The sequence below is a fragment of the Ictalurus punctatus genome, chromosome 17 (assembly GCF_001660625.3).
Source record: "Ictalurus punctatus breed USDA103 chromosome 17, Coco_2.0, whole genome shotgun sequence".
Classification (NCBI taxonomy): domain Eukaryota; kingdom Metazoa; phylum Chordata; class Actinopteri; order Siluriformes; family Ictaluridae; genus Ictalurus; species Ictalurus punctatus.
Genome location: NC_030432.2, coordinates 10,158,165 through 10,175,213, shown reverse-complemented (window position 1 = coordinate 10,175,213; position 17,049 = coordinate 10,158,165). Strand labels below are relative to the sequence as shown.

Here is a 17,049-nt window from a genome sequence, read left to right as displayed (position 1 = left end):
TAATATACATTCCTAATATGTTTTTACACTGTAAGTATTTGCAGTGCATATGTCTACATATGTCCGCATACTCACTCTTTACACACCGAAACCTGAGATACTTACATTTAGTCCTTCAATGTCACACAGTTGTTAAACATGTAATTATACATATATTATACAAATGCGATATCTTCTGCAAGGTCTCCGAACTCGCACTTAAAACATGCTTAACATCAAGCATTGATACAGAACTGCGTTCACCGACAGCATGGACTCTGTTGATGAACGCAGTTGGGTTTGTTCTCAGTCACCCACAAACAAAACCAGCAAGCATGTAGCAAAGTTCTACAAATCAACCACCATAAATTCAGGCACACAGCACGACCTTCAAACCACACCAAGTTAATCATAATGATGTTCTTAATGGCCTTTCAGTTAATGTCCAATTTAAGGGTTCTCATTTCAAGCAATATCTGCAGTTAGAAAGTGCATACGGGTCAAAGGGGATGGGGGCAGATGGAGGAAGGGGGTCTACTCTAAAAATAAAATGCTAGATATTTAACAGGTGGTGCACATCACACAAAGTGCACAGAGTAGATGCTCTGGGTATATGCACAGGTCATATATTTAAAAAAAAATTACCTGGTGCTCTTAACCTGACAGTTTGCTTCTGGGGCGTTTGAGGGGAGGAGAGAGAATCAGTTTTAATGGTTAGAGTCGGTTTTGTGAACACAGATCTCAGAGAGCTGGAAATAAATTACAGACAAATGACACTTTCTACATTTAATCTGTGTTCAGAAAACTGCTCCTAAGTTCATCAGCTACGTTTAAATCTTCACTGTCTATAAAAAGTGCACAGAAGATCTAAAGGAAAAAGTCTTAATTGACTCTGTTCTCGTCTGCATCTGTAATACAGATTCACACAGCTGGAAATATTCTATTCTGAGTTAAGTAAACATAACTGAAATTTTGGTCTGGAATGATGGAAAACGTTCAAATTAAGTCTATACACTCCTTACCTTGTGACCGGAGATCTGCAGACTCTCTCAGGTTCGTCTGTGACCCTCAAGAACAAAAAAAAAAATTTGAGTTAGGAATCAGCTGATAGAGAGCATCACTCTCCATTAAACCCATTAATCACTGCTAATAAGAAGACAAAGTGGAATATCTACATATATTTAATGAGCATGTGTACCTGAATAATAATATGAACCATTTATATTAACTATATAATAACCAATGTAATATCACTATTTACAGTAAACGTGGATTTGTACATGTGCCAATTTGCTTAGAATTCGTAGTTTGGGGAATACTGGTTACCTAAAGACCTAGTCAAGAATTAAAGGGGACCTATTATGCAAAATTCAGTTTTACATTTTGTATGAACATAAATGTGTGTTGGCTGTGTGTGTACACAACCACCCTATAATGGTTAACATCCACCCACTCCTTTTTTTATCTTCCCCATAAATCATAAACAGTGTCTCAAAATGAGTCGTTTGTGTTTTCTATCCAATGTGACGTCACATTAGAACAGGCCCCGCCCACGACTGGTGACGGACTCTGACCTATTATCATAGCTCCTCCCCTGAGTGAGCTGCAAACTGTCCGCTATGTTCTCTGTGCTGGAGCAGTTACAGTGATGAGAAGAATGTCTCAGCTTCGTAAGCTTTGTAAGTGTTGTGTTGTAGGCTGTAAGAATGAACATAGGAGTCTTCATGTACTCCCGGCATCAGAGCCACTGAAGACGCAGTGGAGAAGTTTTATTTTTGAAGGAAATGTGCCCCAAAAAATAGCTACATTCGTGTATGTTTGTGCGAATCATTTTGCACCAGACTGCTTTGTGAATGAGGGTCAATACAAAGCTGGATTTGCTGAAAAGTTGATTCCTAAGAATGGATCAGTACCAACTGTTCGTGATCCAGCTTCATATCCAGAAGACGCAAGTATCGCACTTTATATTTTGTGAATGTTTGCAAATTGTCTTTCCCAATGTGCTTTTAGCAGACTCCACGGCTAATGCAGCTAAAGTTATCATAGTCTCTGGTTGTCTTCACAGCTCTGAGACCAGAGCTATGTCGTCATTTTATTTTTAACCGGGAAACACTTAATGCCTGTATAATTCATACATTCTGGTTCATACATATAGGGCTGAACACCGGTATTTATGGTGGCAGTCATATTGGCTCTCCTGATTTGTTGTTGCCGTAGTGTCCGAATCACAGCCCTCTTCTGGAAAAGGGGCGGGGAGCAGCAGTTCATTTGCATTTAAAGAAAGACACACAAAAACAGTGTGTTTTTGCTTCCACCCAAAAAGGGGCATTTTTAGCATGGATAAATGATCCGTGGGGTTTTTTGAACTGAAACTTCACAGACACATTCTGGGGACACCTGAGACTTACATTACAACTTACAAAAAGCAGCATAATAGGTCTCCTTTAAATATCTACATTCTCTTACATATCCTAATAAAACAGTATATTTATTTGAGTAAATGTTTACAACCCCACACATTTGGTGCTCAAAGCACCCAAACATGATACAGCAGAAACCTATCATAACTTGTTGCCTGAAGACACTGGCAGTTTCCGGGCACTGTTGTATCCAGTTCTGACTTGCTGTCGCTATTATCCACAAGAATATCCATTAAGCTGGTTGGACAAGTAATTAAGATTTAGCCTGCATAGTGATCAGTCTAAATGCTCTTACTAAATATATCAGACTTATCACCATAAATATCACCATAGTATTCTTGCAATGAATAAAATGAGCTCAAATAGGCAGCTGAGTTTATGGTTCAATGGTTCAAAAGTTCGAGTTTTTCACAAACGAGTCACAAGATGAATCATGACATGAACTGGTCTAAGCATGCCACTGGACCAGGAAAAATAAGAAGGAACAAAAACAAAGCAGAGATGCAGCCCATATTACAGTGCCCCCTAGTAACCAAGCACACCTGCATCTTAGCCTCCTTGTGGAGGGTGTCCATAAGTGTCTTCTGGACAACTGTCAAGTCAGCAGTCTTCCCCATGATTGTGGTTGTGTGTACTGAACCAGACTGAGATATTAAATCTCAGGAAACCTTTTACAGGTGTTTTGAGTTAATTAGCTGATTAGAGCTCATCTCAGGTCCACATTTCTGTATTATAAAATTCTTTATTCTAATATTTTGAAATACTGTACTTTTGATTTCCGTGAGCTGTAAGCCGTAATCATTAACATTAAAAGAAAAAAAGGCTTGAAATATTTCACTTCATGTGTAATGAATCTAGAAAATATGAAAGTTCCACTTGTTGAATTAAACTGCAGAAAAAAAATAACTTTTCCACAATATTCCAATTTTTTGAGATGCACCCATATATCAACATTTCTTTGTGTATTCAGACGTGCTAGTGACAACGGCCTCAAGGGGGAGCTCTACTCCTCAGTTCCAGAGAAAAGGCACTGAACATGGGTGTGGTGTGCAGAAAGGAAGGGGGGCAGGGGAGATGGAAAGGTGGAAAGATGGGAAGACTTACTAACTGTTTTCGATCCATGTGGCAGAGGGCAGCCAGAGACGGACTTGTTTGAGCTCTGACGCTTAGAAGGGTCAAGATTGACCCTAGGAGATGGAAAGGGGAAAGTAGGAAAGAGGATATTATGACAGAAAGAGAGACAGAAACAGAAAGAGAGAGTGAGAGGGCAGAAAAGATTGACAGAGAAACAAGACTGCCAAGGAAACTAACTGCCAAGGAAAAAAAGCAAAAAAGACAGAGCACCCGAATTGAGCCAAGAAACTAAGAAAGAGGCAATAATGTGCACTGGGAGAGTTAGAAGCACTTGGTTAATAAAGAAGGGGCACTGAAGGAGAGGTAATGCAGCATATGCACACAATTATTCGGATAATGCTGCCTCATGTGAAGATCATCGTTAGCTGATTACACAAAAAAAGTTCCTACTGCCTACTGGCATTGATTTTCAGTTCCTAGGTAGTAAGGGAGGTATGAATTATGGCTTTTAGGCGGATAACCAAATTGTAAAAAGCTGTTTCAGTGGAAACAAGGAACACCTCCTGACTTTAGCTAGAAGAGCCAACATTTCCTGCTAGATGATTTCATATTTTTAGCAGATCATCTGAATCGAAGAGATCAAGATCTTCTAGATTAATCCATTTACTTTAATGCATTCTTGTAAAATACATGTTCTTCATTCATGCTCAGAAAATAACTTTGCTGGATGTACTGTAAACCTACTGTAAAGAGCTGTTCATTATAGCGGTTTGTGGACAAGGGTGAACCCATCTACTTGTCCGTCCAACAAAATAGAGACTTAACAATCTTTTAACACGGTTGATTTTAAATTTCACTGATTATATACACAAAAAGCCGATAACTCATGAACAGGTCTGCCTGAAGGAAGGCTGTGTGACAGAATATACATATATTATATATATAAAACATTTTGTCAGAACGAAATCAGTTCAGTTCACCTCTGCACACTATGGAGAGAAAAAAACAAAACAAAACAAAACAACAAAACAAACACCCTCTCTCTGTTCCACATATGCATGCTTGTCCTGTAGTCTGTTGTCTCGTCTTACCTGCGTGTAAGCTTGGAGGTGAGTTTGCTTAAGAGGTTTGAGGTGGCGCGGGTGCGGGTGTGGGGCAGCGGGCTGGCAGCGCGGGACAAAGTGGGGGAGGCTGGTGGGGCATGCGCAGGCACCCGGCGCTCCCGGAGCTGACCGCCATGAAAAGTGCTGCGGACAGTGGAACCTCGGGTCAGGCGGGAGCGTTCGGCTGAGGAGGATGAAGCCACCCCCGCCCCAGATATGCTGTGTGTGGAGGGAGAGGCTGGAGGTAAACGGTGTGAATGTGAGCTGGAGAAAGAGGGGGAAAAAAAAAAAGAAAACAAATTTTCAGTTATAGGTAGCAGAGAGACATGACAAACTGAGTGCAGTTATAAGGCAGGAGGAGCAAGATGATCAGATAACAGACAGATGGGGCCTTCAACAGCGTGGCAGAATCATTGAAATCAATCATGCGTGAATGCGCCGAGTCACCCGGCTATGAGATTCTTCTATCTCAGTCTCTTATTTATTCTCTCTGACGACAGATACAGCTGGTTCTCCTGAGCAGACAACACACATAGCTGATCATAAGAGAGCAAGTTAGGAGAGTGTTAGGACGGAGCAGTGTGAGGGAAACTGCAAATAGTACTTCCAGGACACGAAGACCTACATGCCACGTGAGACGGAACGATAAGGTGGAAGGAATGGAGATGGAGAATAAAGTAAAGACTAAACAGGAAGAGATATACAGATCTACAGACGTATGGCTGTTCAGCTGCTGTGGTTCAATTTAGGTCTTTGATTAGCCAATCTTGGAAACTGTCCTGCCCTCCCCCACATGGCCCCCTTCTCCCCCGCCCCACCCCCCCACAGTGATGCTCACATTGCACTTTACCACTACACTAACAGATCTCACACAGCACCTCTGTCTCGCCACTGGCCTTGGGCCACTTCACTTTTCGCTCTAAATAACCATGCACTAATAGAGCTGCCTATACACACAGCCAGAAGCACATATCTGACTCTAATGGAGGCTCAGATTTCAATTTGTGAGCCTTGAAGAAGAGCTGAGTGTATTTGCAAACCTGTTACAAAATATTTAGCTATGCATAAAAACTACATAATTGTGTCATCACTTCATTCAGTAAATATTTTAAATATAATGCGTGTATATAATACATTACCTAAACAATGACAGCTAGAACAGAACAGTGCACATCATTTAAGTAACTATGACAACAGATGTGCAGTGAAGTTGTGCAGTTTAGAAGAAATGCAATCAAGCATGTAAACCATGTTTATGTTGTTTCTGTGAGCGTGATGTATGCTTTCGCTAGTCCCACAGTGCTGGAGAGGAAGTGCTAGATCAGAACAGCTACCCGCACGTTGATAAGTCTACATCCTCCTTTCTCTAGCACCTAACGTCAAATGATCGCTGACTGTTGGTATGCCCCAGAGAGAGAAAGAAACAGGAAGAGACCAGGAAACAGAAAAAATGAAGGTGTAGAAACACCAACACAAACTCTGTGACGCAGAGTAAATAACAATAAACAATATTACAATAAACAATACCACATGTTTAAATGCAAAATAACTATTTTTCTTGACTTTGCCTAGGTATCAGCTTGTTTTCAGACGAACAGAAGGTAAATGCTAGTAGACACACAGACAAAAAAAAACCCAAACACATTACCTGTTTTCCTTGCCGTTCTGCAGTAAGGTGTGTCTATCAGTGCCTGAGCGATCTGTACATACATATGTGTTTCTGCGGGTCATGGCACTTGCTGGTACGTTGCTCTGGAAGGAAATAAAAATGCAAAGTGATGAGCAGGACATTTGTTGAATAAATATTTTTTATAATTTATATCATAAACATTATCATATTTACAATGAATACCTTAAACATGAATGTCTACCGTACTGCAGTATCACAAACTTAGATGTTTAAATGTTATCTGCTCTAACAATACAAACTAATTCGATAAGTCTTAATCACTTCATGAGCTGTATCAGCTGTATGTACAAGACTTGGGTTTGCTGTAGATTCGGTTAGCATTCAATGCCTTTCTTAACACTACATTTCAGTACAATCACTTTGCATTCTTCTTCAATAACACAACAGCTGATGTGATTCAAGAGTTTTGTTTACTGAGGCGACAACAGCTTCCTTGCGGCGATCAGGGATCTCTGCTTTGTTGGGGTTGTTAGCTGTGCTGACCATGGGGCTGGAGGGTGGGATGTTACGAGTGGCCACCACACTGCAGCCTGCCTTTCTCGTGGACAAACGCTCCTCCTTCAACTCAGACTCTCCTGTGCTGGTGGGGCTACGTTTAGGATGAGTTGTAGTCACTGCAGGACCACCTGCAAAACAAAACAAAAAAAAAATCACTAGAGCTCCAAGAAGACTTTACTGGTATTCTAAACAGCCATATAATTGAACTAGGGATACATGCGAATATTAAAGAATATGATGTAGAAATTATGAAAATATATGCCAGACTCCACCGTTATGTCTTAAACATCAAAGATGTCTTATCTAATAATCACTTTATTTCATGGCAAACCAGTTTGCTACTTTCAAGTTGGGACAGCTCAGGTCATTTGGAGACTTACAGAAGTCACTGTGCCGCCTCTGACGGTGGTAGGTGGAGGCACTACGCTGTGGTTTGCTGTGGGTGGTGGAGGCCGAGCTGGATGAGGAGGTGGAGGAGTGTTTACTGGTACCATTGGTTATCGGACTGGGTCGAACCCGTGCTAAAGACAGAGTACTACTCGATCTGGACTCACTGCCATCCTGTACAGGTAAACAGGTAAGTGCAGAGGAGTGAGGAGAGAGAGTATACACGCACGCACACACACACAGACATCACAGGATGCTCACCTCACTCCTGCGGCTCAACAGCAGGTAAGTAGCAGTGATCTCGTTGTACTTCTGAGTGGTCAGCGCTTCCCTGATCTCCTCACGGGAAAAGCCCATCCCTATCATTACGTCTGGGAAGGAGAGAATAAGGAGACACAAATTTAGATAGATAGATAGATAGATAGATAGATAAATAAATAAATAAATAAATAAATAAAGACATCTAGTCAGGCAGTAAAAACAAACCAAGCTCTCACTGATATTAGTTTTAGTTCAGCACAGGGCTGTTCAAATGAAGAGCTATCTATAAAAAACTGCATACACACATTAAATGTATGATGAATTTGCAAGTACTGTAATGTTTACTGTATGTAAAGAGAGTGAAATCTGAGCTTGTGGCCCATTGTGACTGGTTGTGGAGTTTTTGTTTTTTTTTCCCCCCACCTCCTACTCCATTAAGAAATGTTTTAAAAATCTTGGTTTACTCCCACATGATAACAGTGATTATATCATGATTAATTCTCTGTATTGAACACTGAGGAATGCATCCATAACTAAAAAAACAAAACACTCTTGACCCAGACAATGAACGCCTCCAGCAAAATCTAAAGATCAGATGGCAGGATCAGGGTCTGCAGAAGCATGCCCAATCTCTTCTGCACTGCAAAAACAGAGATATGGGGAATTCTCACCTATCCTCTCCGGGTCATTGTAGTTCTCCACAGGCTCTACGTGTGGCTTCAGTTCATCTACCTCATAGCCAACATTCATCCACTTATCTTTCATGATTTGCTAAGGGAGAAGCAGACAACAGTAAGTTACACTAGACAGGCAAAAATGTATATACCCCTTGGCCTGATACCTGTTAGAAATTACAGGGATTACAGAGTTTTGTTTGGTGAAATTAATTTGGCAAATTAAATCAAGTGAAAAAGACCATTTACAAACGTCAAGCACCAATAGAGCTTTGTCCACCTACACGACATTCCTCTTTCATCAGGACCTATAATCTAGTGTGAGTCAGCAGTGCTTGGTGATACCATTGCTATGTGGTACTAAGCATAAAAGTAGCCTCTTCTCAACATATCACCCAACCTCATTTAATCTGCACATTTTCAGATTTAAAGATCTTAAGAAAAGCTCCTAGATACAGCATTTAAGAAAAAAAAATTAAAACACACATGTAATGAATGGACAGAAAATAAGCAGCGTCAGAAAAGGGGATGAAAAGGGGATACTCTTATCTGGAGCATTATTTTCACAAATGTCTAATAAACATACTAGTCAACAGTACTTAAATAATAATTTTGTACTCAATAGTACAAAGCAGTTCACATCTTTTTGCATTTGAATTAATTAAAGAGTATATTACTCTCCACCAAACAATATGAAACCAAATAATCAATAGCTGAAATGTAATCCAAATCCATGATATTGCCCTTTTCAAGTGATGTAAAAGATGACATTATTAGTCATGTGATTTGCATCAATGAGTGGATCACATTGTTTGAGTATTCTACCCAACAAAGCTTGGATTGTATGCCATTGTATACGCTATCATTTGTAAGATGCTAAACATGTCTGCAAAGTAAATAACTAGAAAAATACATGTTTTGGCTCAGCCTCAAAAGCACAAAACTAGCAGGAAGTCTAGTAAGCTGCAGTGTGTCCACCTTACCTCTAGGGTACAGCGCTTGGCAGGGTTGAGCACCAAGAACCTGCGCAGGATGCTCTCACAATCAGTGGACATGTAGAACGGCACACGATACTTTCCCCTCAGCACCCGCTCACGCAGCTCCTAATGGAAGAGAACAGAGTCCAGCCTTCTATTCAACCCATCAACACATGCTCTCAGGCATGCCAAAAGAAAAAAAGGGTGTGCTTGACCTGCATCACAAATAACTCAGACAAAAGCAGTGCATGAAAGAGTCTACGAATGATGTAATAAGTACTTTGAAATACCCGGAAACAAAATTCCAGAAACAAAAACTGTTTTACAAATGCTTTATTAATCACTGCAGTCAGACCACTGTTTGAACCATCTTAGCAGGTATAGTGTTTAGCAAGGGCAAAAAAACAGCCCCAAAGCAACCAGATGGTCAGACCGTGCTACGTAAACATAATGATGTTGAGTCTTTATTGGTCAGAGCGCAGGGTCAGCCATGATACAGCGCCCCTGGAGCAGAGAGGGTTAAGGGCCTTGCTCAAGGGCCCAACAGTGGTAGCTTAGCAGTGCTGGGGCTTGAACCCCTGACCTTCCGATCAGTAACTCGGAGCCTTAACTGTCATGCCACCCCTGCCCCATGCACAAACAAGGCGTGATCCACAACACAATCAAATGTTTGCAGAAAAATCAAGGAGAGAACTTGTTCACCTTGAGGTTCTGGCCATCAAAAGGCAGTGATCCGCTGACCAGTGTGTAAAGAATGACCCCCAGGCTCCAGATATCCACCTCAGGCCCATCATACTTCTTGCCCTGAAAAAGTTCAGGGGCGGCATAAGGGGGGCTGCCGCAGAACGTGTCCAGCTTACTGCCCAGCGTGAACTCGTTACTGAAGCCGAAGTCCGCGATTTTAATGTTGGAATCTGCATCGAGCAGAAGGTTTTCTGCCTAAGAGATGGTAATGAAAAGAGAGGGATAGGCACAGACAGAGAGAGAATAAATAAAATGGCAAAAATAATATGTCATGTGAAACCTGAAAGTATGCGCAACATGATAACATGAAAGACAAACGCATGCTGCTTTCAAAGAAACAGGCAGCACTAGAAACATCAATGACCTTTAGATCTCTATGGACAATCTTCTTCTGATGACAATAGTGAACTGCAGATACAATCTGAAAGAGAGAAATACAAACAGAGAACAAAGTGACTATTAAAACCACCATTAACGCTGCCATACATCCATATGAAGAAAACATTTTACATTTCTTACTAACAATATACTGAATAAGCAAAACATAGCTCAGATGCCCACATGGTCATGTGGAATAAAAAGAACGCTCAGAGGTTTTGAGCAAAGCCTTGGAGATTAGACGGCAGTGTAATTTACCTGTCGAAATTTAGCCCGTGCCTCCTTTTCCTTCATTCTCCCATGGGCCACGAGGTAGTCGAAAACTTCACCTGTCACAGGGAAGGCCAAAAAATGGTTTATCAAGACCTCGTATTATCCGATACCCTTGTACAGCAGAACAGCTAAAAGAAACTTGGAACATGAACATATAAAATCCTAGCTACATATGCCATCTTAGTGCTTAGTAAAAGAGTATACACTGTAAATAACTCTAGTAAAAATAAGATGTACTTGATTGTACTATGGAAATATACGTACTAATAAATATGGACTTAAAATATTCTTAAATCATTTAAATATCCTAGAATATATAAATCACAAATGTAAGCAGATATACTTTAATCATACTCGAAAATTGTATTACAGAATATTTTTGTAAAACATAACTGTGAAATATACTTTAAATTTAAATATTGGTTTTTAGACACATTTCACATTAAATTTTTGGATGTTTTGCAGTGTGTTAAAACAACTGCTACAATAATGCATTGAAACATGCTAACAAAATGAATTTTAAGCATATTTTAATAAGGAATTTTATACAAATTACAATTTTTTAAAAACATTTTAAGGATTATTTTAATTTAAACTTGGTATTTTCATGCATGTGTTTACTGCTTTTAAACAAATGGTGTTTAAAAAACTATAATTTAGAAGTTGTTTAGTTTGGGAATTGGTGTTTGAAATGATTTCTTCTTAGCGGAGGGATGCCTATACTTAGTATGTAATAATCTGTTCATAAATTGAGATTCAGTTTCATTTCAACTGAACTGTCATTTGTGGAAAGCAGAAAATGAGTTCGTTTGTCATTAGAAAACGACCAACATATACACAGCGAGGTCAAAAGTCTCAAGAGGAAGAGGGATTTACAATTCAATATTATGAATACTCAATATTGTCGATTGACGATTATTTCTAGGTCACTAGTTAAATTTAAATGAAATTTCTGATTTTCACCGAAGCACTTGTTTAGACAAAATTCATGTACATATTTCTAAGATTCTACTTTCCAACCCAACTGATGATTTTATTCATTTATTTAAAAAAAGGTTAATAAATTAGATTAATAATGCAAACTGGAAGCATTTTCACTAGCTGTCCAAGATTTTTGGACCCCATTGTATGTAATGTTTAAAGCCCGGTTAAGACTGCTTAATACACATTAACACCCAGTGACGTGCAAAAGAAGAGCCGAGCTCAGGGCATGACTGATGTGACGCACACGTTTATTGTTATGTGTGGGTCTCTGCCAGGACTGATTGGAAAATGTAGTCTTAGTACATGTTTGATCTTGTATAAGACACAGATGGAGGTGGTATACAACGATAATAACGGGAAGGTGTATTTATTCTGTATGCACATGTACATGTGAGAGCAAGTGTTTTAGTTTTAGATCCTGATTTCACATTTTGAGTGTTTCTTACCACCGCTGGCGTACTCCATTATAAGGTACAGTGTCTTCTCTGTTTCAATCACTTCAAAGAGCTGAACTGTACAGAAAAAACAACAGCACAGAATTGGAAGGGTGATTCAGAATCAATTCAGAAAATCCCGGTCTCATCTTTCAGACTATTCATCAAGCGGAAGGTGTTTAATAAGAAGCTAGTCAAGTTTTTCCTGTAATCAGGTATCCTTTTAAGTAGGTTTGATCCACTTCATTCATAAAGTGTGCACACCATTCATAAAGAAACAATCTGACTGTACTGTAAGCAATAGATCACCTCTCAGAGCAGTATGCGGAATGGGGCAGATTACAACACATACACAAAACAGGTTAAGTCCTGCATATGCACATTGTTTAGACGTTTATCATCGGGAACTAACCTGCTCTACACGCCACACAGTAGGAGTATTTCATGTGGTGAATTTTCTGCTCGTGCTCATAATTACAGCTTCATAGTCATGAGAATATGAAATATGACTGATCCATGTTTAAATGATTCATTACAATTTATGATTGTTTATATTCTTTATTTTTATTTTATTTATTTTTGTTTATTGTACACCACAAGGTTTCTTAAACTTCTTTAAACTGTAATTTATATTCCACAGTCCCCCACAAATTTATTTCATTAACATAACCCAACAATTCTAATAGGCTCATTATTCAAATATGTACAACTCATTAAACTCAAAGAACGAGCCAAACAGGCTAAAAACTGTATCACTTCAGTGATAACTATAATCACTTTCTTTTTCTCATCAACAGACTAATGAAGGTCTTTGATGGTGTGTGTGTGTGTGTGTGTTTGCGTAAGCATCTGTGTATCAAGGAAGAAGAGAAAACCCCATACACTGAACATGCCGTATAGTACACACGTGGTTTTGAGAAGGGCCACATGGGAGACAAAGAAGACTGTCCAGATCTCACATACTCATGTACTCTGCCTCATGTACACAGTACCTCATCTGTTGTAGGTGTAATAAATCACTGCAGGCTCCTATGCTTGGGCCAGAGTGACAGCTTGGAGGATGAAATGAGGAGGGGGTTTCATAATGGAGATACGTGCTTGAAAAGACTCACCTATGTTTGGGTGGTTGAGGCTCTTCATAATCCGTACCTCTCGAAAAAGCTGCAGAAAAAAAAGAATAAAGAATTACGCAAACTGCGTAATTTTATTAGAAAACAAGTTGACTTGTTACAAAAGGTGCAAGATCCTTCATTTAATTCAGTCCCATTCAGATAATACATATCGTCACAAAGCAGCTTTACAGAAATCCAGATGCAAATTTAGATCCTCAATGAACAAGCCAGAGATGACAGTAACATGGAGAAACATCCTGGGGCGGCATGAGGAAGAACTCTTAAGAGGAACCAGATTCAAAATGGAACCATTCCTTTTCTAGGTTAAACCAGATGGTGTGATTTAAAATCATTACTCTTCTACAACTGTATATGATAAAGTCAAACAGTGCTAAGTGTGTTAAACTGATGTTCAATTTGAGCATGTAGGATTCCTGGGATAAGCAAAGGACAGCCTTGACGATTACAGCAGCAATTCTGAGGTACAAGTTCATGTCTTTATCAGTCTGTAGAGTATTTTGGGGAGTTTTTTCTGTTATTGTTGCATCCAAAAAACCTTGATTTTGCTCTGGCTTTAGAGTTTTCTGTGCTTTTTTGCAGAAAACGACCTGAATTGGTGAAATTGCAATTGTAGGAAATTATTTTGCACGGTCTTTAACAGTGATGTTTGTTGGTAAATGAGGCCTTTTCGCTGTACTCATGTTCGACGAAGATGAACCGAAGAAGGCTTTGGCTGAATGTATGTTGTGATGACGTCACATGATGCAGCTTGGCCCAAATCTGTGAAAAATCTGCAGTAATTTTGAAAAATTGCAAGCTCTTCAGAATATTGCCGAGTTTTGCTTAACTTTGAGTTAATTTCTGCCATCGCAAAATCCAGAAAGGACTGCTTTATGTGTAGGACCACCAATGATGGATCAAACAAGAGTGAAAAATTCCCAAAGATAGCACCATAAAGAGTGGAACAAAGGCGGTGGCTCTGGGTGCAATGCCAGAGCGCTAATCGCTTATTTTGCACTCTTATGCACTGAACCTCTGTCTTATCTTGCTCAAAATCATTAAAATATGGAGTGATAAAGAAAAGACAAATAACAACAAATAAAATAATGTTAATTAAAAACAAAAAAAAAACAAAACGTTATGCAGAATGGAACAAGATAGCAATATGGCAAAAACATAGGAAATATAAAAACTACTCTACTATTGAAGGTACTCTTGAGTCATATAATGATTATGATATTGTGTATTTTGCACTGGGGTTCTGGGGACATGAAAACGAATCAATGACATCCCACGTGCATATGGACGGAATGGCGATAAATATTGACTTAACATGGGATAGACTTGACTGATCACACTGTCTCTGAGTCTTGAGGTAATAGGGCAGGACAGAGGTGTCCACGCTCCTTTCCCAGCAACCCTCTCTCCAGAATAGAAGTGTCAAGATAAGAGAGTTTTAGAGAGAGAGAGAGAGAAATGAAAGAGAGAGAGCAAAAACAAGACAGACTGAAAGGAATGTGCTGATAGCTGAAAGGCCATTTGGTATTGTTAGTGCTCATTGTTTCCAAACACACAAAGTCATCCGGGGAGCGAGACTGACAGAATGAGAAGAGAAATAAGTGTCCATAATACTGAGAAGAGAAAATATACAAGTTATTTGTACGCTTTACCGAACTTCACATAAAGTTTTATTTCCTGCCCCAACAAATCCTCTTACACTTTCATTATAATTGATATCTATGGCAAAGAGAATGTCCATTGTTTTCTCAGTACAAATAAATATATGTAGCAATTTTGGTCTATAGTAATCACATCTACAGTACACTACAGATGAGGTAGATAACAAATTTGAGAAATACTTGAGAGAGTTTTTTCAAATTCAAATCAGTTCAAATAAATACATAATAGTCAGCAAGTCAAGCCCTAGGATGTCCACCTAAAGTATGTTCATAAAACAGCTATCATCACAGGTTGCAAGGAACCAGGAGAGTAATCATTAGAATGAGGAAGAACAAAAAAGGCATTCAAGCCTGGTGAACACACAGAGAAGAAGAGGGAGGGAGAAGAAAAAGTGTCTCATGAATTGTTGTAAATATTAGTGGTGCTTTATCAATTTACCATCGGCACACTCTAGAAATATTAAAGAACTGCTTTTCCAGGCACGATGTCCAGCAATGGATTATGTTTCTCTGTCCACGATGAAACATTTCTCTACTGAAAATAGCACTGCTTCAGATCACATACATCATCCCCGTTTCTTATGCCTACACTCTAGCCTGACAAAACCGGTATCTGAGCAGGTCTGTTCCTTATTTACATCTCAGAGAGATAAAAGATTGTAATCATCATACCACTACACAGTTAAAAAAAAAAAAAAAAGGACTCAAATTAACCCTTCAGTCTCAAGCTTGGAAGACTAGAAATACTACTCCTTAACACAAAGTGCAATTAAAATATTTTATCAGCAGAAACTAATTTGTGCTTAATTGCTTCTATTGTATGTATTGTTTGTTCTTAAATTTAAATGAACATACAATAATAAACAAGAAATAATACACGACAGGGCGTGCTCTGGTAGGAAAATAATCCATGGCAGGGTGGGGTGATCATGTTCATAGTTATATTTAATGCTATGGAACGTCCATGTGACATGTTAGTACCTGTTTTCATTTACATATAGCAGCTATAAACAGCTATAAGCAGCTATAAACAGTTATTCCCTGACTGGTGTGTCTTTTTTTTTCTTGCTCTTGAAGTTAAAAGACTGCAGCTTGTGGAAACAAAGTCATGGAGTCATCAATACAGGTGCATCTCAAAAAATTTGAATATCGTGGAAAAGTTAATTCTCCCCCATAATTGAATTGAATTGAATAAAGGGAACTTTCATATATTCTAGATTCAATACACACGAAGTGCAATAGTTCATAGCCTTTTTTGTTTTAATCTTGATGATTACAGCTTGTAGCTCACGGAAATTAAAAATCGAGTATATCAGAATATAAGAATAAAGAATTTTATAATACAGAAATATTGACCTGAGAAGAGCTCTAATCAGCTAATTAACTCAAAACACCTGCAAAGGTTTCCTGAGCCTTTAATCTCTCAGTCTGGTTCAGTACACACAACCCCAGTCATGGGGAAGATGAACGTAAATGTTGCATTTCATTTGGAAATCAAGGTCCCAGAGTCTGGAGGAAGAGTGGAAAGGCACAGAACCCTTGCTTGAAGTCCAGTGTGAAGTTTCTATAGTCAGTGATGATTTGGGGGGCCATGGATCTGCTGGTGTTGGTCCACTGTGTTTTCTCAAGTCGAGAGTCGATGCAGCATCTACCAGGAGATTTTAGAGCACTTCATGCTTCCATCTGTTGACAAGCTTTATGGAGATGCTGATTTCCTTTTCCAGCAGGACTTGGTACCTGCCCACAGTGCCAAAACTACTAGTAACTGGTTTGCTGACCGTGGTATTACTGTGCTTGATTGGCCAGCCAACTCGCCTGACCTGAACCCCATAGAGAATCTATGAGAGACACCAGCCCCAACAATACAGTCGAGCTGAAGGTCGCTATCACAGCAACCTGGGCTTCCAGAACACCTCAGCAGTGCCATAGGCTGATTTCCTACATGCCACGCCGCACTGATGCAGCAATTTGTGCAAAAGGAGCCCCGACCAAATACTGAGTGCATACATTAACATACTTTTCAGAAGCTCGACATTTCTGTATTATAAATTCTTTATTCTGATATTTTGAGATACTGGATTTTTGATTTCCATGAGCTGTAAACCGTAATCAACAAAATGAAAACAAAAAAAAAAGGCTTGAAATATTTCACTTTATGTGTAACGAATCCAGAATATATGAAAGTTCCACTTGTTGAATTAAATTATGTAAAAAACTGAACTTTTCCACAATATTCTAATTGTTTTGCACCTGTAGTTTATTATAAATTGTAGATTGTGTCATGTAACCTTCAATACAAGCCTCTGTGAAAGAGTTGTTACTATAGAAACGATAACGTATTAGAGCACATTAATATAAACCTAGTAGTCTGAATTACAATCA

General features: G+C 39.1%; 1 protein-coding gene across 7 annotated transcripts in view; it reads right to left on the bottom strand.

Annotated features, from left to right (window-relative positions):
- The window catches only part of mark4b (MAP/microtubule affinity-regulating kinase 4b), a 44,617-nt gene that overhangs the window by 4,025 nt on the left and 23,543 nt on the right, over nt 1-17,049 (bottom strand). For 5 of the 7 annotated variants that reach the window (XM_053687387.1, XM_053687388.1, XM_053687386.1 and 2 more), the window contains exons 5-17: nt 12,989-13,037; nt 11,889-11,954; nt 10,444-10,514; nt 10,172-10,228; nt 9,766-10,002; nt 9,070-9,189; nt 8,084-8,183; nt 7,413-7,522; nt 7,145-7,325; nt 6,681-6,892; nt 6,225-6,328; nt 4,565-4,840; nt 1,002-1,046 (exon numbers count right to left, since the gene is read on the bottom strand). In XM_053687387.1, the coding sequence (XP_053543362.1) occupies nt 1,002-1,046; nt 4,565-4,840; nt 6,225-6,328; nt 6,681-6,892; nt 7,145-7,325; nt 7,413-7,522; nt 8,084-8,183; nt 9,070-9,189; nt 9,766-10,002; nt 10,172-10,228; nt 10,444-10,514; nt 11,889-11,954; nt 12,989-13,037 (1,628 nt within the window). Of the gene's footprint in view, nt 1-1,001; nt 1,047-3,503; nt 3,587-4,564; nt 4,841-6,224; nt 6,329-6,680; nt 6,893-7,144; nt 7,326-7,412; nt 7,523-8,083; nt 8,184-9,069; nt 9,190-9,765; nt 10,003-10,171; nt 10,229-10,443; nt 10,515-11,888; nt 11,955-12,988; nt 13,038-17,049 lie in introns of all 7 variants that reach the window. The other 2 variants (XM_053687389.1, XM_017490265.3) reach the window with 2 other exon arrangements.